The following is a 22701-nucleotide window of genomic DNA, read 5'->3' as shown; positions in this document are numbered from 1 at the left end:
TCCGACAGAAGTATTAACCCATGTAAACTATACCCCCTCACCCTCCATTTGAATGCCATTGAACTTGCAACCACAGTTTAATTTTCAAAAGAGAATGTAGCAGCATCATTTGATTTTTTATAGTTTGCACTCCCAAACTGTCACCTTTTCTTTCCTACTCCTTCTTTTTCTGCCCTTCTTCTCATCCCTCTCCTTTCTTTCCTCGGCTCATCTTCCCCTCCTACTTGAATGCACCGTTTACACGAAGCTGAGAAATTTGGAGAATGGCTGAGGAAAGCCATTGGGGAGTTTTTAAAGAGTCCAATCTTTCCAGGGTTAAAGCAGAATGACACATTAAGCAGTCATTCCATCAATCCCGTGCCCACTTAACCAGTAAGGCAGCTAAACAGGAGATTTTATGCTCATAAATCCGCCGAGTTTATTGCCGGAGGTTTCTGCGCCGAAACGGCCTTGCAGTAGAAATGATGAGGCATCAGATCGGGCAAAAGACAGAATCTTTGAAAATCGGGGACAAAGTTCTGATCCCTTCCCTGGGACTGACATTTTGAAGACAATCATTTTCTCCCCCCCCCCCCCACTCTGTGTCATTCATTTATCTAGTCTATGTTTGTTTGTTTGTGAGCCATATAATGCCATGTGCATAAGGTAAATGTAATTGGGCTCTCTCCGAATTGCAATTACACCCGTACTCGATATTGCCGTGGAGGAATGTAAAGAGCATGAAGAGCATATTTGGGTGAAGGTCAGATGTACACTGACTGTTTTTTTTTTTTTTAAAGCATCATTATTGTGAGCATTTCAAAATGCTCTCTGCAGTGGGTTGTTTGTTAAGCTAAGACTGCAAAGGACCAGATTTCATTTTTACCAAGGCATTCAGTCAGAGTTTGTCCTGTATCTTTTTTGGGCCGACACTACTCATCAGTCCCACATGTAGAAATAAATGGAGGGCATGCTAAAAGACACGGAAGCATTACATCAGTACATGTAAAATGCTTGTTTATGATATTGCATGCTCTTACTGTAACATTGCATGTCGTTTATGCTGGAGGCAAGCATCCTCAAGTCACCATTTTCAGAGCTTCATTTCCAATAGAAATTGATTTCTGGCAGTGGAAGTAATAATACAACCTGTAAATCTAGCTCACATTCAAAAGAAATGAGATTTTGTGTGTGTAGGAGACATTGTATTACTTTTTTTTTTTTTGCACTATTTTTGATTTGTTAACTCCTTTCATATTTTTCCAGTCAATTGGAAGCCTTGCGTGTACTGAATCAAGGCCACTGTTGCTTATAGCTTGCCACAAGTAAATGACCTCAAATAATGATCGTCAGGTCATTGATCTTGTGGACTGGTAAACAAATAAAAAAGGTATTCGTATGATTTTCTACTCCATATGGTAGTCCAGCGAGAAAAGTGAAAAACAAAATTGTTTTTATTGTCGTGGAGTAATAAGATTGCATTTTGGTAGCTTTCAGTTGAGTTACAAAAAACAAAAAGTTTGATTACTAAAAATGCTGCAAGGAAAATGTTTCATTTTGTGTGCTTGTTATTTTCGGGATGAACATGGTGTGTATTTTGTGTATGTATGTGCATGCACATGCATTTGTGTACGAGAAAAACTCATAAAGAAGCACTTTTCCACTTATACAAATCTGCAGTAGATCCAACTCCTATGACTTAGAAATAAATATGGCTGCTTTATGTCCAACTTGAATGACTGACTGGCATTTATGGCACAATACTTTACCCAGTATGTTAAATGTATGATCACTTGAAGCCAGTCGAGATCTCAGCACATTTTAGGGTGCTACATATTTGTTTATTTGTTGTTGTTTTTTTGTAGCACTTGCCTGGTTGGGCAAGCAGATTTTCGAATTGTAGCAGAACACTCGCCCAAACATGAATTTTACTTCCAAAAAAAAATTCAAATAATAAACGAAAATGACAAAGAAAATCTCTTGAAAGTCTAACACAAGACGATCATAACAGCACACATTGATTTGCATTAGGGCTTCTTCACGTAATTCTTTGAAAGTTGCTGAAATGAAACTGAAGTGTGTTATATCATTGAACCGTCATTATCTTTGGACTTCTGTATGGTTGACTTTGTGGGTTTGTAGGGGGAAAAAATTGAAAAAAAAAAAGGGGGGGGGGGGCTTGAAAACTTTTTGCTTGCCCAATTCAGGTAAGCATTTTCTCTTATTGTTTTAAAACACCTGCCCGACTTTGATTTTGGTTTGCCCCAAGCCATCAGGCAAGCGCTTATGTAGTATCTTTCATTTGATGTTGTAGCTCCTTGAATATGCTGCTTGGATACTTGGTAAGATGCCATTATTCCTTAAAAATTTGCTTGCCTTGAAACTACCATTCAAGCTTCAAGCCATTGACTTGCCCTTTCCCCTAAACCTACCCTCACTTTGACACTTTGAGTACTCACTCCAGAACAGGAGGTTAGAAGCGCAAAATTCGCAGGTCCGCCAAGTGCGAAACTGATACAAATCCATGACGTGGGATGTTTGTGCATAACTTCACTCACTATTGTGGCTGGACATAGGTTTTTGTTTTGTGGGATTTTTTTACCCTCCCCTCCCCCCCCCCCCACCCCAAAGTAACCGTATCCTCCACCAGCAAATTTAACCAAACTGAGGCGGTCGAAGTCTCGACATGGGCTAACTGGCCAGCAGGCATCTACCGATTGCCGAGTGTTCGGTTACACGCCCATTCAGAGAGTAAACCAGAGGTGCTGAAGAACACTTTACCTTTTACTTGTCCTTTCACACGGGGAGAAAATTTCAGGACTTTTTTCACCCTTTTTTTTTTGTCTTTCTTATATTTGGGAGGAGTAGAGGGGCGGGGGGGGGGGGGGGGGGGAATGTGGGCGGAAATCCACTTACTGTAGGATAAGAAAGAGCAGCATTGCCGGAAACCAATTGTTTGATTTGGGCAAAGAGTGCTCGGCATTGAGATATTTCACAAGGCAGAGATTGTGCAAAATTTGTGCAGGTTTTCGTGCATGCCTTCGTGCTTGTCATACTTCGTTCGAAGAACTCCTCGCTCGCTGTCCTCGCAGGGGAAGGTGCAGTAAGCTGATTTACCAGGGTCCGAGTCGAATCCCTGTAGGAATTGGTAATCTTTATTTACAAACATCTCATTTTAACTCCGTGGAACCTGTTGACAGTTTGCTCTATCCCCAAACCCTTAGTGATAGCACCAGTTTTACATATCATGAAAACAAAGAGGGAGATGTGATCTTTGGATTGTAATTATGAAAAACTTCAAATGCAACATGTAAATGGTTGGCAGCAGATGAGTACAGAGATTGATCAAAGTCTTTGCATTCGAGGGGCCTGTTTCATAAAGATTGAGCCTAAGTTGTAATCAATAGCAAATTGTGTTTCATAAACAACTTTGCGATTGATCGCAAGTAATGTTCAATCTACTGAAAGGTATGCTTGATTTTTCTTAAAATCAACTGTGAATATCTTTATGAAACAGGACTCAATATTGAACTTAAGCTCAATAAAACAAGTTACGCTCAATAAATCGAGTGTAAGATCGAATGCAACTCCTTATGAAACAGGCCCCTGGAAGAGGTTTCATCCGAGTATGCCACCCCATGAGGGTCTCTGGATGCTATTTGTTCCTCTCAGTGATGATAATGATGATTGCTAAATCTGATATACAATAATCTGATAATGTAGCACATTTCACAAACATAGGAGATGTCAATGAATTTAATTGTGACCTTAGCTGAGAGGAGCAGTGACTTCAACATGCAGTGACTCTCTGTACACAGACACCAGAAGTTCTGCCTTTCATCAATGAATTACACGATTTATGTACATGTACATATGAAGGATCTATTAAGATGGCATGTCAAAGAGAGGACATGGATTGACTAAATCATTTCCATATTCAGCATTCTAAGAAATTAAGATATCAGTGGACTGAGATTTGCATGAGTTGATTAAACCTCATGCAGTAGGCTTGTGTTGCTCAGCATATGTGAGTATCATGATGCAGACTTGGCTCATGTATACAGGCACAGAAAAAAAAAAGGTTGTCATGGTTTCCATGGGGTGGTTGCAAGGAGTGCAAGAAAGATGAGGGCAGATCTATCTGGGCAGCATTCATTGAAATGCATCACATCACTCTACTCGTTAGTACCCTGTAACTCCATGGCTAAGATTTCGCGTTACACCTCGGCTCTGACCACTTTGACAAATCACATCCTGGTTTGCTGTCTGAGGGGCCAGAGGTGTGCGAGAATGCCAAATTTGATCGCAGCGCCCCCAAGAAAGGAACCGTAACCCCTTTGTGGTGGATCGTATCGAATGGCGGGGGCATGGAATAATTGATTGTGTCGTCATTGCTCCTGCTCCTGTTCCTATGCCAGATTTGAGTGGCGCTGGTTGATGGCCGAGTCAGAACAATTGTGTCCTGTAATACTGTCCGATGATATGCCGACATTTCCTGAAACGCCTGTGATGGTGTAATGGACTTGGGAAAGGTGAAAAGGGATCCGGTTGTTTGTGAACAGGCCGGAAAATCAGTTGTACTGAAGAAAAAGAAAGAATGCAAAGAAAAAAGGCTTGGGGAACATGAAAGTTGAGAATGGGCAGACCTCAATTTCACACTGTAAACATAGAATGAAAGACCTGAAGTACATCAAGTATGGAATCAAGTGCTCCTTTCACTGCAGCAGTTTGCCCAGAAAAAAAGGTCCAACACTGTCATCACTGCTTAAAGGCATACTTTTTACATCTTCTTTTGCTTGAAGAAATGAAGCTGCATGGTCTTACCTGCTACTGGTGACTCTGATTGTATATCAGAATGAAGTCATGAGAATTTGCTGTAGAAAATAATGGATATTTTAAAGACTTTGATGTTACTGTGTTTTTCATACTGAAAACTATTTTATAAACAGTTTTACTACCATGGTGGTTTTTGTTCACATTTCTCCATAATGAGGGCATAATATTCAAACTTTTTGCCTGCATGCATGCTTTTTCATCCACGTGAACATCATTTTATAATGATTCAAATTGTGTAAAGAAGGGACTGTGTTTATTGGTATCATGAAAGCAGCCATTTTCCTACACGTATGGTCTGTTGGTCTTCCAAACTATTGAAGGAATGATTGCATGTGTAGGGACTATGGTGCCAATGAAGCTGAATATGGAGAAAATGCACTGAAAGTAATCACATACTAATGTTTCACATATTCACACCGATCTTGTTATCAAAAGACGTTTGTTTGTGTCATTCCAGTGAAGAAGAATTTGTTTTTGTTTTGTTTTTTTTTGGATTGAACAACTGTTCATGAGTTGATCTATAAGCCTGAGGTTGAAATGTGACATGCAACAATTTTAATACAGTATCCTTAGCATACTCTGTCATGAGGTATATTGATGTAGGAGGTATATGCTGTCAGTCACACACACACACACACACACACACACACAAACACATTTGGTGCCGGTCCTGCCGTGACTGAAAGCAAACATTGCCGAACTAACTAGCCGGCTGGCCAAACTTGAACCCCAGACGTGACCCATAAATCATGTAGGAGGCAGGTGACCCCTAACGACCCACTTACATTTATTCCCCTACCCAGGAGCCAGCAGCACAATCCTGGAGACTCTACAGCAGGGATGCATGATCCAAGCGATCTGTAGCTTTCTGATACCCTACGAAAGTAAAAATCTGCACCATGTAAAGGGTGACCTTTGCAGAATCATTACCCCATGTAAAGGGTGACTTTTGCAGAATCAATTTAAAGCAACAGAACAGGGCAAGTCTCATCAGAATCCGGCCTATTTCTAGAAATTTGTGCAATTGTTAATAATGTCATGTTGGCACAAAATACTAATATCAGTCACTGATTCACATGCAAATTTGATGTTATCATTGCCTGGAGACAAGCCTAGTATTATGAACGTAAAAGAAAATAAACTTTTGGTTCAAATTTTGCAAATGTTGTACAACCTGTCCACGTCTAAAGTCATCATTGCTAATCTTAGGACAAGTCTGCAGTGATGTAATTTGGTGAACTTAGCTCATCCCTATCCACTTTAATTTTAAAAAAGTGGATATATAGTGGAGACTGTGTGCAGGAGACCTGAGAGGCATTGATAATATCACCTCACGTAGTTTGTGTCTGAATTGTGAAAAGGTATCACTGTTTCATGAAAATAACTTGAGACTGCCGTTAATTAAAATTTCACTTGTAATTCTCTCTTAATGTGATTTACTCTTTGCATTATTTACTCGAACACAGAGAGGGTTTTTCACTAAAATGAAAGGCTTGATTTTCTGACATTTGCTTTGATCATGGTTCCAGAGTGCTTCTCAACAGTCTTCCAAAAAGTTCCCAAATCCACTCCTTTTTTGTTGTTGTTATCTTGTTATCTGCTGATATGCAGACATAAAGTCACAACAAAAACCTGCAATGATGATTACGATAAGGCCATGATTTGTTATTGTTAGTGCCGTTCTCTATTGTGCACAGAACTTGCACACACCAACGCAAGCAATCACATTCATGTGAAACCAATGGCACATTCCCATCCATGAGAGCATGCCAACAGACACATATGTGCCAGCATCGTGCACAATGCGTGCCAACCAAACTTTCCAGTGAATTTTGAGGCCCCCCAGGTGCTTCTTGGGCAAATTCCCCTCTAACCTTCGAACTGCTTACCAAAACATGGGCAACGCTTAAGCCTCTCGGGTTTCGCCCCTGAAAGCCGGGGAGATGCGCTTGTTTTCCAACAGCTGATACATGTAGCAGTGATGGGTCTCGCGCTTTTGAGTATTTTAGGGTATTACACCCGGGGGTTTTCTCGACGGAGTATCCACGCAGCCCTCCCCGGTGTGGGTCGTATTGCAGAATCTAAGACGGCAGCATGCTCCATGTGAGCTTTCGACTTGCAAACTTGTCACCAGAAACTGGTTCTGGTTTGTGCTCACCCTGCCCTTTTCGTCTCCCCCCATTGCCTTCTCTGTGTTCTTTGTTGTCACTCATTTGCATGGGCTACCTTACATGCCCTTGGAATTCCAGCTGGATAAGTAAAGCAATACTTTTTTTATCAATTGGGCAGTGAGGGGCATTATGCTAACGAGGAGAGTGCCTCTTTCCGGCCACTCCTTCAGTATATCAGGGTTTCCCAAGCTTCTTACTTGTCTTATTGCTGAACTTTGATTGAGTGTCCGTCAGTGTTTTGGTACATCAAGGGATAGTATGCTAAATACTGTGAGGCAAGCGCAGAGTTGAGGTGTACGTCTGTGTATCGGCCATCTTTGAGTGGCAGGCGGAGGAACAGGTAAAAACACGACACAATTGAGTTGCACCTCCCCCTCCGTCCTTACTATCCGTGTTTCACATGCATCAGATGCGATTCATCATTACAAAAGCCATATAATGTCAGGAAAATATTTGTTTTTGGTTTTTCACATAAATGAGTTTGTCACATGATGTGCTTTGAATTGATTTATAATTTGTCATACATGTACTTATCACAAGGGAAATGCTTTAGAATAAGAATGGAAAATTAGAGAAATCTAAAGGTCATTTGGCCGTGTGTGAATTTTTCTTCCTTTTATGATCTATTACTTTTTATGGGTAATGTGATAACGCACCACATATATCCATTTATATGCGATATGAAACAGCTTTTAAGTTCTTATGAAACAAGTAGCCATAGAACAGTAAACCCATATGATATACTTTGATAATCTCTGTCGCTCATCCAGGAAGAAAACATGAGACCAAGAAATTCATCAAAGAGTCCATTTTTTTTCCCCCTTCTTTTTATTTTTTTGACCGTTCACCTCTGGAAGAGGGGAATCACCCCTTGATCTTGATGTCATGAATATTCATGAGGATGGTATCTCAGTGGCGGCCCAGTTTCTGCCAGGGTCAAATGACTACATACTCGGATGTCATTCCACCTCATCAGTGAAATGTGGTACTCCTCATTCATACACTCTTCCACCTTCCATCAAAGGTTTCACATTTGCAGCGGAATGAATGAAGCTGGTCAAATTTGGGGTTTCAGTGGTTGCTGTTTCGCTGATGAAAGTCTAATGTGCTCCTTGACTTTCTTTCCAATTTTTGAGAGTGCCTGCATCATTTTTTTTTTCTGTGTGATATGTTGGGATTGTGTAATGGTAGAACAGAGTCATAGATTCAGTGCTGAGATTTTTTTATTCTCATGGATTTGTTACAGTAGTGACAAGGAGCCAGGTATAAACATTGACTTCCGAGAATATCTTGGGAGTAGAGACCGTAATCTTCATATCTGTATCGGGCAGCAATGGGGACCTTTGTGTATGTATCCTCTATGTATTCATGTATGTATTTACACTGTTTGCAAGTAGGTTTCTATGTATATGCTAACAGTGTTATCTTTTATTGGGAAAGCATGAAAGTGAATCCATGTGACTTAATATTGATACTAGATCATAAGAGAATATCTGGCAAATTATATATTAGGTGAAATATGGGAGGGGGAATCATATTAGCTAATTTTAAACAGTTTAGGGGATATGTGCTGATGGAAATTGAAACATTTGGCATCCTGTGCAGAGAACATGTTTGTAACCTTGTATTGAGTTCATATCTTCCTCAGATATACAAACGTGTATACAGTAGGCATAGACATTGTGGTAGACTGAACTCCATTCTTATATCTAATACCATTCTGGTGTGATTGACTGGTAAAGCATGAAGCCTGATTTTACCAGCTTGCATTCATTCTTCCCCATGTCAAACACTTGTTAGCTTGAAGAAAGAAGGGCTGTTGTTTGTTAAACTCACATGATGTGATACTGGTTAAAGAGTGTATGCCACAAAGTGACAGCAATTAGATTCCTGTTTATTGCTGTGGATGTGGGCAATAATACTGATGATAAAGATGATGATGACACCTATAGAAACAACAAATTTCTGAAAACTTGAAAATGAATTCAAGAGAAAAAAGATGGAAGTAATGACAATTATGGTGTCACTGAAGATGTGTATAATAATGAAGATAATTCATAGCATCTAGGTTTTTAAAGGGACTGTACAGTACTGGTTGAGGTGGGGATTCATGTTTTGAACATTCTTAAGTGAGATAATGAAAAGCCTCTTATGAAATATGAAAGAGCATGTAATTTTAAGAAGGATTCAATATTTATTTGATGAAAATTAGTTTTCAAATGGCTGAGATTTCAAAAAAAAAATAGTGCTAATAATGAAAGGCGACATGCCACAACTTTATTAGGATCTCTTTGTTTTACCTTGTTTATGGATATCTCAGCCATTTCAAAACCGATTTTCATCGAATAAACTTTTGATACCCCTTAGAACTGCATGCTCTTTGACATCTCATAGAGTGGTTTCTGAATATCTCGCAAAATGTTAAAAGCTAAATCCTCACCTCGACCAGAACTGTACACACCCTTTAAAATGTATTCAGGTTTATTGCAACATACACTTCCATGGGGGAAAAACCCCCCACATATCATTGAATTTTTTTTAAATCATTCAAACGGTGGTTGATGTCTTGTTGGCATAGTTTGTCATTATAGATCTAGCAATGTAATGTATCTGAATTCCGTGCTGTCAAGATTAGAAGGAGTGCTGCATCTTAGCAGGAATTCCATGAGGCATTGATAGAATGCTCTTATGGGGCAGCCTTGCCCACGGTAGAGTTTGCGCTTTGCACGTTGCACGGTTAGATGCAGCAGTGGTCATCGCTATTACGGTAGAACTTTCACGCCTCGACGCCACTTGATTACATCACTTCTGGCTGAATTGCTCGGTTCAAGAGGTGTCCTCAATCAAATAGGAAAAGGGATGGATGTATGAATAATATCTCAGGAGGTGGGAAGATTAAGAAAGTAATCAATCAAATGCCAGAATTATTTTTCAATCTCCGTTCTACTTTGCCCACAACTCTTAGTCTTCAGTAAAAGTGTCTTGCATAAGAAGCATCATCTCTTTGCATGAAATGTCCTCCTTACGACCTTTTTTATTTATTTTTTTGCTTTGTTTTTGGCCAAAATAAGCAGCTTTGCACCATATCAAACAGTATGAACTATTCATTATTGGTATTGAAGTGATTCAGATCAATTTTCATATTTTACAGAGTAATGTGTTTAACCCAGTTTTTTGGTCTTGACGTGTCATGTTGATAAATCACCGGAGCCTCTGTATTTATAAATCTAGGCTGTGGTATTACTTTGATGGACTGCAGTTCGGAGCGTCCCGCTTGTCACAGTGCACGTCAATCTATTCTGTAGAAGTGGGGCAATTTGACAGTAGATCAAAGCCAGCTACTTACGTTCCATGTCCCATTTACATAGTAGTCAATGAGCATTCCGAGAGCTTATATCCCAGCCATATCTTGCAAGTGAGCTCCAGTGCCCCGGATCTCTATTTGAAGAGGTGAGGAGAATGAATTGGGCTCATTGCAGCTCAGGAGAGAATTTGATGCCTTGGTTGATTTGCAAGCAATCAGAATGATAACACACTTCTAGACTGGATTGCTACTGATCAACTACATTTGCGCCTGTTTGATGGGGTGTTCTACCATGCATAATTCTCTAGGGTGATAGAAATAGATCAAGTCACCACAGTAGATCTGCAATATCTCCCTGAATCAACCAGCGGGAGGCTTCCTGAGATTTGTCAGTTTCTTGATGACCTGGCTAGAATGAATAGAATAACCTCCCTCATTTGGGAATATTATCATTGCTTTCTGATATGCTTAAATCCTGATACTGTTTTGAAACCTCCATGATTTTGAAGTGTGAATGTAGGTACAAATGTAGCTATGGCATAGTCAATTACGTAAACCTAAAACCTTGAACCTTGAAAAAGGACACTGTACTAAAAGTAGAAAATTTTTGCATATATTTTCACATCCACATGCCAACATATTTATGGAACATACAAAGACAACAGCATATTTCCATTATCCGTAGACTTGGTAAGAATGTACTTGAACGTTGGGCAGTGACTATGTCATTGTCATACAGGGTTAGTTCATCATGCGCCAGGGATGTCACTGCAGACATTCCACTTATTGATTTACACCCCCTGTCTCCTACCTTGGCACCTAATAACGGACTGTTTGTTTTCATGGACGTGACCCACATGAAGGGGGGAGGGGGGATATGCGGACTTTCTGATGCCCCTGCAGCCATGGTTGGGCATCCTGCCCCACGATGGGTGATGTTCACCCCATCTCTTCAGGGAGTTATGAATCTATACACACACACAAGCAGTTGCTTCTTGTGTTACCCAGAGCTATCACCTTCATGATAAAAGAGGTAATTGGGGCAGTTCAGTGGATCTCCGAATCAAATCACCACAGTTCTATCTATTCTTCCTAATTAGCCCAGTTGTATACGAGGACAAGCAGAAGATCTATTTTGAATATTGTGTAATTACCTTGATATTTTGAGATGCGCAGTAATTTGAATGTAAAATTGTGACTAGATGGTATTGCTGCCAACAACTCAAACAGGATATCTCATACTTCGCATAATAATCTCTTCTCTACAATTTGAAAGAATGGATTGAAACCAATGGTTTTATCATATAATACACTATATTACTTGATAGAGGTAACATCTGAATTAAAAAGTAGCAGATTATGAATGACTCTTGATGGTGCTCTCAGAAAAAGTACATGGTCCCTCAAGGTTTATATTTATTTATTTTTTTGTGGGGGATGGATGGGGCGGGATTAAATGCTTTTAACATGAGTACTTGTATGTGCATGTAGGAATGTGTTAAGTTAATGATACTGTCCACTTAAGCAGAAAATGAATGCTGGCGGAGTTCTTCAGGAGGGGAATTGGATGCGGTAGATGTGATGGTGTTTCTGCCAATGCACATGTCTTCACCCTGTTCCAATCATACCATAGCTTTCCGTTGACTCGTAAAAATGACAAGCTTTAGCCTTAACCCAGACTCTCAACAATTTTTTTTTTCCACATCAGTATGCAACTTCAGTTTTAGTGAAATATTACCATTTTGTAATTGTTTTTCCTGAGTGCTAAGTGGAGATAGCATGATTTTGCTAATAATCACTTCTTTTTTCCTTTTCTTTTTTTTTTTGTGGGGGAGATGGAGAATGGAGAACTCGCCCAGTGCCACATCACTGGAATCTGTTGCTAAGATTCAGTCATACCACCCTTGGAGATAGTATACTGCATCTTAGTCCAAAAGCATACCAGTTCTCTTGGGGTTAAATCCATCGACTAAGGAAACACCACGATACCTCTATTCATTCATTCTCTCGCCTTTTTCCGTTCATAGATTCTTCCTGTAGGCATCTCGTGTCTTTTAACAACCCCCGGCCACTGGCTGCCTCTGGCCAGGCCCCCACCACTCCATCACCATGACAGAATATTACAGCTTGATTTCTTTCTAGTCATGGATTTCATCTTTATCTCTTGTTTTACCTTGGGATGGCAGTTTCAGATTATTTCTCAATAACTTTGTTTTCCGTAAAGCCTGATATCAAAGCTGTTTGGTGTTTTTTTTTTCAATCAACCCTCTTTCGTACACTAAAGGTTAATTTATGGACTTTATCTGCTCTCTTATCCTATGGTGTGTTCTGTCGCCAGCTGTTTTGCAGTAGTTTTAGATGTCACTTCCTATCGTTGTAAGAATGTGAAGATGTCGCTTTAATATCAGTGCTTGCTTGATATTTCTTCCTACATCCATTTGTGGTATCAAATTTAGTGCCATGGCACACCATTAGCCCCATGTAGATATAACCTGTGATGGACGTGGGCTTTTGGTTCCCATAGGTTTATACTCTGCCATCAGTGTTATGTGTACTCTCCTTCCTGCAGAAGATCGTCATCAACTTTGAAATGTATCGTGCCTGACTTTTGCAAATCATTACGGGAAACATGCAGCTAGGGCATTGTACGTCACAAGTTCGCTTACTAAGACAGTTTCACGTACCTAGTGAGATCATTTCTGATTTTTCTTGTTACTAGTAATATGCATGTTGCCATTTGATATAGTCGTACTGGTTAGGTGCTTGCTATATTGCTTCTTCACCTACTGTCTTCTTAGCGCTTGATCATAACACAAAAGTTGTGCGACTGGATCAAATTTTAGCCATTCAGTCTCCTCATTTAGTGTTCATTTATACGTTTGGACGTCGTCTCCACAGTTGACTTGCACTTTAACTCGATTGGTTTACCGAAGCGTGCGGTGAAGGCATGGTAAATGGTTTCGCATGCATTTTCCATGAGATTAGCTCTGTATCATTGTCAGCGGCATTTGCGACGGCTCTCAGATTGTTCACCTCGTGTTCAAAGCAGGGTCTACCTTGTAAAACTAGCTTAGAAACAGGCTGCGAGAGTTTACCATCTTACCCCGATCTCAGGGGGGTATGACAAGGGAACCAGATCAAGGGAGCGGTATCGAGCGGTATCTTTCTACTGCAAGGTGTATCGAAAAAAAAAATGCGGCAGTAGAAGGTCATGTGATGTCCAGGGAACTGAAGTTTGGGTCCCATTACACTCAATAATCATCAATACCAAATCTCGGGTATACTGAAAATCTCATTTGTGTGGGGCCCAGCCGGATGCACTGTAAAGAGTGTTCTTCAGAATTTGGCTAGAGATATAATACTAAACCAAAAGCACAGATTCTCATCCAAGGATTCGATATTTTGCCAGTTATTTGGAAAAGAAGAAAATTCCCTCCTCCATTTGTATGCTCTTTCAACAGATGTTGTGAACCAAGTTTTGGGTGTTTTTTTTTTTTTTCAGAAATGACCTCCTTTCCTAAAGGGTAGTAACATTTGTGTTCTTGCATGCATGAAAGAAAAATGAAACCATTGGGTCGCTAAAATGCACTGATTACTGGTTCCTCAGTGCAGTGTGCTGATTGTGTGTGGCAGTTTATCTATATCAACCTTTGTATTCTCGCTCTTCATCCTACAGTTTTTCATTTTCTCTGCTCATGTTTTGTACTCATTGCAGAGTGGGGCGAGGATAAACATTTCAGACGGCTCCTGCCCGGAGAGGATAGTCACCATCACAGGCTCACCAGAAGCAATAAACACAGCATTCAAACTCATCACAAGAAAGTTTGATGAGGTAAGCCATCACACCTGTCTCCATCACCGTCGCCGTGGCAACGCCATGGAGATATAACACAAAATGTCATTGCTCTCACAATACCCCACAAAATGTTGCCTTCCTCTGTTGTAGCCATTTGGTCATCATGTGTTCTCATATGATAATCTTTGTCTAAAATGAGAAACATCTGTATATCATTCATGCCGATAATTGCAACATCAAGATTTTTTGTTTGTGCTACCAAGAGAAAAGTCTTTGATGTTTTCGGCAAGTGGGACATAAGTTCACTTACAACCAAAAAAAAAAAATTCTTGGCACGGATACCTGAAAAGTCAACACAGTAGAAGGGGGAGGGGTCTTAATTCTTCTATTTTGACTGCAGGTGGCAGGATTGTGATGTATGAGTGTAAGTATTAATTTTGTACCTGGTGCAGTCACAGGTGAGGTGTGTAGAGATTTCTGCAGAGAAATTACAGAGTGACAATCATACTACATTGGAAGTGGTGTGTAATGAACAAAAATGCGCTCTGTGAGGGAATGCCATGATTGTGTGCGCTTGGAAGCCAGTTGTTAGCAAGCCCAACTTTGCAATGCATCTAACATGATTTATGGAAGTGCCTGGAATATAAAGAGTTAGAAGAAGAAAGAAGGGGAGGGAAATAAAGACAGAGAGAGGGAGAAAGAGCAGGAGTGAGAAAGAAGGGGGAGGTCAAAGAGAGAAAATGAAAGAAGGGGATGGGAAATGGTGATGTACATTTGATGTTATAATCTTCAGCATGCTGACAAGCATATATGATAGTTCAGCGTCTCTCCATAATTTTAGTACCTAGTTTGTAGTCTCTTTCCCTAGTCAAGACTGTTGTTAGGAAGTCCATTTGTTTGGTCCAAATTGTCTCTTACGGTGTTTAGGAGACCTTTGGCAAAGATGACATCATCGACAATTATCGTGGATAATGCTGCTGGCTAAAGATTTACGTCTGCACCAACATCAGTTTCCGTGAAATAACCCCATGTTGACCATATATTTTGTAGAATTGTATGTATGCAATGCATTGGGTATTGGAGCGATATATATTCCCCATATTAAACTCCAAATACTGATAATGTCTGCCCTAACAGACTTTGAAAAACAAAAATTATGACTCAGTGCGAGAGAAACATCTAGAAAGTCTAACATCATTTTGGCAAAGTCACAATTACAGTTTGTAAGATTTATAACAAGCCATAAATGACAAAGTGCAGATGTACAGTATAACATGTTGTGTGAAATATTCTTGCTGTTCTTTATAAATTGTCCATTAAGAAGTGCAGTGCATTAGAGGGTGATTATGAAAGGTGTAAAAAATACGTCCCTGCGAGAAAGATCAAAGTGTTGCTTCCTGCTTCAAAATATAATAAAAACATCAGCGTTGACCATTTGCATTTAGAAACTTATAAAACAGATAACTCTTGTCAAAGATATTTAGTAATACCAGGCCCTCAACTAAAAATGGAAGAAGCTCAAAGTTATTAGCATTGTGCTTTGAGGGCCACTGGGGGAGGTCAATACATTTTGGAAGGTCTCCAGATAATGGCTTTGTCTCCAGAGCAAGAAGGCTGTTTACTCGAGGGCTAGGCATCCTTTAGCTGTCGCAGACGGGGATGTTTGGCCGAATGATGGCACCCTCGTGTGACAAGAGAGATGTTTCTTGGAGGTCAGCTTCCCTGACACTTGACAGATAGCCACTTTGCATGCTAAATGATTGATAGTTTTTATCTCCATGTTTGTGTCTTACAGGCACATCGAAATAGTGTTGCATCTTTGCCATGTCTTTTTCCTGTTCCTTTCACTTACTCTCTTTTTCCCAATTTCAACTACTACTACTACTACTACCACTACTACTACTACTACTACTACTACTACTACTACTACTACTACTACTACTACTACTACTACTACTACTACTACAACTACGACTACGACTACTACTACTACTACTACTACTACTACTACTACTACTACTACTACTACTACTACTACTACTGCTGCTGCTGCTGCTGCTACTACTACTACTACTACTACTACTACTACTACTACTACTACTACTACTACTACTACTACTACTACTACTACTCCTCTTCCCCCTCCTCCTCCTACTACTACTACTACTGATAATAATAATAATAATGCTACTATTCTTTCTACTTCTTCTTCTCCTTCTCTTCCTACTGCCTCCTCTTCCTTCATTTTCTTCCTCTTCCCATTCTCTTCTTCCTCCTCCTTCTTCTTCCCTCTTCATCTTTTTCCTCCTAGCCTCATCCTCCATCTTCTTCCTCTTCTCATTCTCTTCCTCCTCCAGCTCCCTCTTCTTCTTCCTTCTTTTTCCATCATCTCTCTCCTAGCCTTGTCCTCCTTCATCCTCTTCTCATTCTTTTTTTTCTCTTCTTTCCTCTTCTTTCTATTCTTCCTCTTCCTTCTCCTTTGACTCCCTCTTCCTCCTTCATCTTCATTCTCCTTTTCTTCATCTTCTTCCTCTTCTCTTCTTCTTTTTCTTCTACTTCATCCCCAAGTTCTTTTCCCCTCAACTTTCATCTCTTCGAGTTCCTTCTCATATTGCTGTCTTTGCATTTTTACCTACTTTATTATACCCCCGTCAAACGAAGTTTGAAGGGGGTATATAGGAATCATTTTTATCGTTATCTTTTATTATTTCCTCTTCTTTTTCCTATAAGGATTGCCCTCCCCAACCTCTTTTCTCTCTTCTGTAGTATATTCTAATTCTTGCTGGGTGTTTTTTCCTTTTCCCCTTTTTCTCTTCCATCCTTTCATATTCTTATCAATCTTATGATTGTCCTTCCATTTTTCTTCTTCTCCATCCCATCATCATTTCTTCTCTCTCCTTCCTCTCCATCTTCTCCTTGCCACTAAAGATGAAGAGAGGATCAGTGACAACTCTGGCCGAGATTAAAGGTTCTTTGAGCGAACCTGGCCTTGATGTCTGCACTCGTCCACACAGAAATTCACTATTCCGTCTTACCCCTCTCTTGGTATAATTCGACAATTCCCAACTGTACGCGATTCCCACCAGTCTCGCTCTGATCAAATCAAGGGCAGGAATGTTTTGTGAAATCAAAAGTAATTTTCCTCCATCTATCTCCCTCTCACTCTCGACTCCTATCTTTCCCTTTTAAGGATGGGAGGAGAAAAAGGAAAAATCTCTACATAATTTTATTTCTGGGTCTGCTAGGAAGTTGCCGACCATCTGATCTTGACCCTGAAGTGAAGACAGACATGAAATTACTACCGCATGTGCAATGCTTTTAGTGTCAAAGCGACTAGAGAATTGCCTACGCAGTTAAAATCAATGGGACAAAACTGAAATGATCTACAAACCCTGATGGTTTTGAAAGGGAACTGTTCAAAGAATACACCAATGCGTATCCTTTCTTTGATGTGTATGGGTTTCTTTCTCATTGATAGTATTACTTAGAAATGGAACCAATGCCTTCTTATTCACTAATGTGAAAAGATTATTCCTTTAAATAATTCTGTCTTCTTTTGATGATAAATCTGTCCTGGAAATGGAAGTTTAATTTGACAGTTCATCTTACGGATGTGTCTATGTTTTTCGTAGAAATGAACTGTTTTTCCGTAAACGAACATACCGTTATGTTTTCATGAGGGGGAAAATGCCACAAATGATTTGTTTTCTGTTTTGTTGTTGGCACAGTGTCCGAGTTCAAGAATGCTATGCCTGCTACCCAACAAATCTAAACAGTGCCATGATTTCATTATGTGCACACATGTGTGTGAAAGTATGTTGGGGTAGGGAGAGGCCTTTTGTGACCTGTGTTTGAAGGCTGTGCTCCAGGGCACACCAACCCCTAACCCTGGAGCTTATTCTGGGATAACTTTCTCCACTCCCCCCCCCCCCATTCTCTCCCTCCCCCTGAGCTTAGTGCACATACCTCAGTAGTTTGCCTAAATCAATTATACATTGTCTGAGCTCTACGAGGTTATGCCAAGGTTATGGCCAAAGCTGTGTACAATCTCTCAAGGCCCAGATTTAACCATCTACTGGTTCTCAGCCCCCCAAAAAGCTGATCTTGCAGCACATATGGCTCCTGTAGCCATCAGTAGAAGTGCAAGACATCTGCACAAAATTTATCTAATGAGATGAGGACCAACAAGGTAAATCTTCCAGTTCATAATTGTGAGTTTTTCGCTCAGTTAGATAAATTCGTTGACAAAGAGCTTAGAGAAAACTTGCGTATGTACGCAACGCACACGCAGACACACACTTAATGCTCACCAAGAAGAATATGAATATGATTTGTACATTGCAATCATATTCCCTTAAATTTACGTGTAGGTTGAGTAAGTGAGGGTCATGCCTCTGGGAGATAGAGGAATGTGAGATAGGTCTGACAAAAGGTCACGTTTGCTGGAGATTGTCATCTCTTCCAGCCCCTTTGCCAAATACTTGAATCACCTTACACAGATCACCTTTTCTTCATCCACCCAAACTGGTGAATTTTGAAGTTAAAAGTCAAATTTGTGTAAGTGTTTGGATCAGTCATACTTACTTTTGTTAGCAAGATCCCACTTCTCTGCTGTGATCTGCAGGAGCCAGAGCCATGGTAGACCTGTGTAGATGCACAGATGGGCAGTAGTTGGTAGTTGTGTACCTCTTTAAAGTCCTACATAGGTAGCTGCATGAGGTATTTGTGTTAGTAAAAGCCTTGATGAAAGGCTAATTGAACTACTTAGTGGGGTGATAATGGGGGATGCTAACTGCTGGAAACATTTCAAGATGATCCCTGGCCCGATTCCTGTGGCTAGAGGAAAGGTGGTAGGGGGTGGGGAGGTGTGGTGGGGGGGGGGGGGGAGAGAAAGGAGGAGACAGGTACCAATACAGCGGTTGAAAGAACATCATTGGGGTGGGGATGGGGCCCTGGTGTATGGGACAGATAAAGAGGTCAGGGTCGGACAATGTGTACTATTTTTATATCTGGTCTGGTTGTGGTAGAGAAAGTGGGTCACCTATCAAGTCTTGGTAGAGGGCGCTGGAAGTGAAGTGTTGGGCACCATGCCATGTGACCATGGCTGTGGATGTACTAGATAAGATTTAGACGTGGGCTTCCCTGTCGGTTACACTGACACATTCATATCAGCCAGTGCTTGTATGTGTGTGTGCTTAAAGGACAAGTTCACCTTCATAAACATAAGGATGGAGTGAATGTAGCAATATTAGTAGAACACATCATTGAAAGTTTGAGGAAAATCGGACGATCCGTTCAAAAGTTATGAATTTTTAAAGTTTTTGTGCAGTAACCGCTGGATGAGAAGACTACTGCAGTGTGTGAATAACTTAGATGTCACATGCGTACAACAATATAAGGAAAATATAAAGAGAATTTCACAAAATTTCATCTTTTGAAAAAAGTACACATTCCCCCGACTCGTTACCAACAAATGTTATGGGTAATATTATTCCCCCTGCTTTTAGAAAGAGGCAAGTCAAGTGCTCTTTTATTATGCGAAAAAAGTGAAAATATGTTGAATTTTCTTTACATTTTCTTTATACTGTTGTACGCATATGACTCACAAGCTGTAGTAGTCTCCTCATCCAGCGGTTCCAACACAAAAAATTTAAAAATTCATAACTTTTGCATCCATTGTCCAATTTTCCTCAAACTTTCACTGATGTGTTCTACTAATATTGTTGCATTCTCTCAATCCTTGTGTTTATGAAGGTGAACTTGTCCTTTAAAGATTAAAGGTAAAATGGAGGAGGATATACAGATAGAAAGAGAGCGGGAGTCAGCGTTTGGAAAAGAAATTTGTTGACAATTTACCTCCAAAATATAAGAATAAAAAATATGGGCCTTGTGATGTGATGTAATGATGTGTCCATGATGATGAAGAAGATTGAGAGGGGAGAAAGAATAATTTTTGTGATACAATGAGAAGAAGATTGGTAGTGCTGAATTCAGATCACTGGGTTATCGGATATCTCTAACATGGTTTCGGTTTCCGAATAAACATTTTAGTTTGTAGTACAACCGAAAGTTCAGTATGATTGAAAGAGAAGGAAGAGGAGAGAGCGAGAGTAAAAAAAAGTCAGCACCCATGTGACCAGCCGGCAGTATGTATGTTGTCTTTGCTAAAATGTGGGGAATAAGAGCAGATGGTAGCGTTTGGTGGTAACGGGGTCTCGCAGGGCAGTGGTACTCTGGCCCACTTTGTGGTGTCCGCAATCCGGTTCTTCTCACATTCCTCAGCTCTTCCTTCTCAAAGTCAACAGAACCCTCCCAAGGTACCTTACCACTCCAGGGCCTTGTTTCACATCTTAAGCTGATAGGGTTTCTTATGGTTTTGCTAGGGTGCATGGGATGGGGAAGAGCCTACAAATTCAAAGGTAATGCCAGTTATTTTTTATCTTTTTTTTTGGGGGGGGGGGGGGAGTGGGTGAGGGAGAGGGGAACTCATGTGATTAAAACTGACCAATCATCTGCTGAGGTAAGACCTTAGATATTCCCACTTTCACTGAATATTGTAGTCTTGCTCCCAGACTGGCAGACTGTTCCAAAGCACTGCTTCTGTGATCAAATTGAAGAAAGGTTTGTATTTCAATTTGTGCATGTGTACCGATAATGTATGAGTGTGACTTGTATGTGTGTGTGTGTGTGTGTGTGTGTGTGTGTGTGTGTGTGTGTGTGTGCATGCATGCATGTGTGTGTGTGTGTGTATGTGTGTGTATTGGTTTGCAGTGTCCTATAAAGTGTGAAAATTAATTGCCTGGTTGTTAGTGGATATGTGTCACAACCTTGAGATGACACTAGCTTTCTCTGGATTGTCACATTTGATGCAATGTGGTGAGAAGTGGAGCTGCATCATACCTGTCCTGAACTCAACATTAATATGTACCGGTACTCAGAGAGTGTGTCAGTATGTGTGTGTGTGTGTGTGTGTGTGTGTGTATGTGTGTGTGTGTGTCGGAGAGAGAGATAGAAAGTGAGAGTTTGGGAGACTGGCAGAGAGAAAGCAAGGAAGGAGAAAAGGGAGAAGGGGGTGGACAGAACAATCATCAAGGGAAGAAAAAAAGACTTTTTTTTTTTAGTGTGTTTCATATTCAGGATCAGTGAAATCATATCATACTACATTGTATATTAAATCAAAGTGTCATGACTACAGCTTTGTAAAATGACCTCTTAGAGCCGTAAACTGTGGGAGAATTTCAACGTTTCATAAGTACATGTCTTGTGATACTTTAGATCTTACACGTTATTATCAGGTTTAAAAGAAATACTAAACACAGGAAGAAGTCATATGCATTTTCATATATAACATACCATAATTTGTGTCAATATCCAGAAGATTGTTCCTCGATGTCGTTATAGTTGAGATACAATCACAATTTTCATTTGAGACCATTTTTTATACTTGTGAAGATAATTCTACCAAGCTGTTTGCCATGTAAATTGTGATATTATCGTCTGTTGAGAATGAGAAGGCCGTTAAGTGGTCATGAACACTATGGGTTTAGTGGCAACTTAACACCCTTATCATTCTCAGCCGACGTTATGTCAATCTTAATTTCACTATTTTCATGAGAGCCAAAGATTTGCAAAATTAGAATGCATGCAAAAGTTCTTGTCTACATTATATGCATGGAATGCCAGTAGCAGTTCGCGAAAATTTCATGCCACGAAAATGTCATACTTTGCAGTATATCTCCCTTTTTCTCTCCTTTCAGCTCTCTTCTTCTATCTCTCTCTCTCCCTTGATATCCCTCTCCCTCTGTCTGCCTCTTCTCCCGTTCTCTCTATCTGCCTTTATCCTGTCTTTCTCTTTCTCGTCATCTCATCTCTCATTCTTGCCCCATCTCTCTCTCTCACTTCTTCGCCTCATTTGCATTGATAAACATACCTGATTCTCTTGGGATGACTAGGCGTAGTGAACAGAGTAGACTCCATGACTATGGTGTGTGTGTGGGGGGGGGGGAGGGGGGAGGGGGACTGGAGGGGGTGGGGTCAAGCATTCCATTAGTTCTCCTGCTTCATGTTTAGACATATTTCAGGTGCTAGCTGAGGCATTGACGATGTATGTTTATCCACTGCAAATGTAGATAAATTGTGTGCAGTTCTCCGTCCACTCGACTGGGAGATATTGATTGGGAAAATAAAGAGAGTGCTTTCCAAAAATGCCTTCTTTAACTGTCTAGGAGTTACACTGGGGAACAATCAGGGACAAATATTTCTTTGAAAAGAGAGTTTTTTCGGGGGAGGTGGTGGATTTGTTCTTTTACTTTTATATCAGAAAAATTCTTCTGCCAGAACCTGTATCATGGTCTTGCTTTTATATCCTCCCTTTCTTTTTAGGGAGATGGGGGGGGGGGGGGATGCGAAGATTTATTTTAATCTTAGTTTGTTTTCCTGAAGCATTCCAGCGACGTGAGAATGTCATATGAGGAAAGTTTGTAGATGTTCGTTTATGTAATGAACAAATGCACAAATGAAATAATTGTACAATTACAGTGAATACGCTGAGTGCAGTCTAGAGGAATTGCTTCATTTTGCTGGTAAAATGTTCATTTAATGGAGGAAGGAGTCAA

At 40.3% G+C, this 22701-nt stretch overlaps 1 protein-coding gene across 3 annotated transcripts in view; it reads left to right on the top strand.

The window, feature by feature from the left end:
* The window catches only part of LOC140238094 (poly(rC)-binding protein 3-like), a 236303-nt gene that overhangs the window by 192573 nt on the left and 21029 nt on the right, over positions 1 to 22701 (top strand). For all 3 annotated transcript variants that reach the window (XM_072318024.1, XM_072318022.1, XM_072318023.1), the window contains one exon: positions 14006 to 14122. In XM_072318024.1, the coding sequence (XP_072174125.1) occupies positions 14006 to 14122 (117 nt within the window). The remainder of the gene's footprint in view (positions 1 to 14005; positions 14123 to 22701) is intronic.

This window comes from Diadema setosum, chromosome 14 (assembly GCF_964275005.1).
Source record: "Diadema setosum chromosome 14, eeDiaSeto1, whole genome shotgun sequence".
NCBI lineage: Eukaryota > Metazoa > Echinodermata > Echinoidea > Diadematoida > Diadematidae > Diadema > Diadema setosum.
Note: the sequence above shows the minus strand (reverse complement) of the source record. Positions and strands in the feature narration are given on the sequence as shown.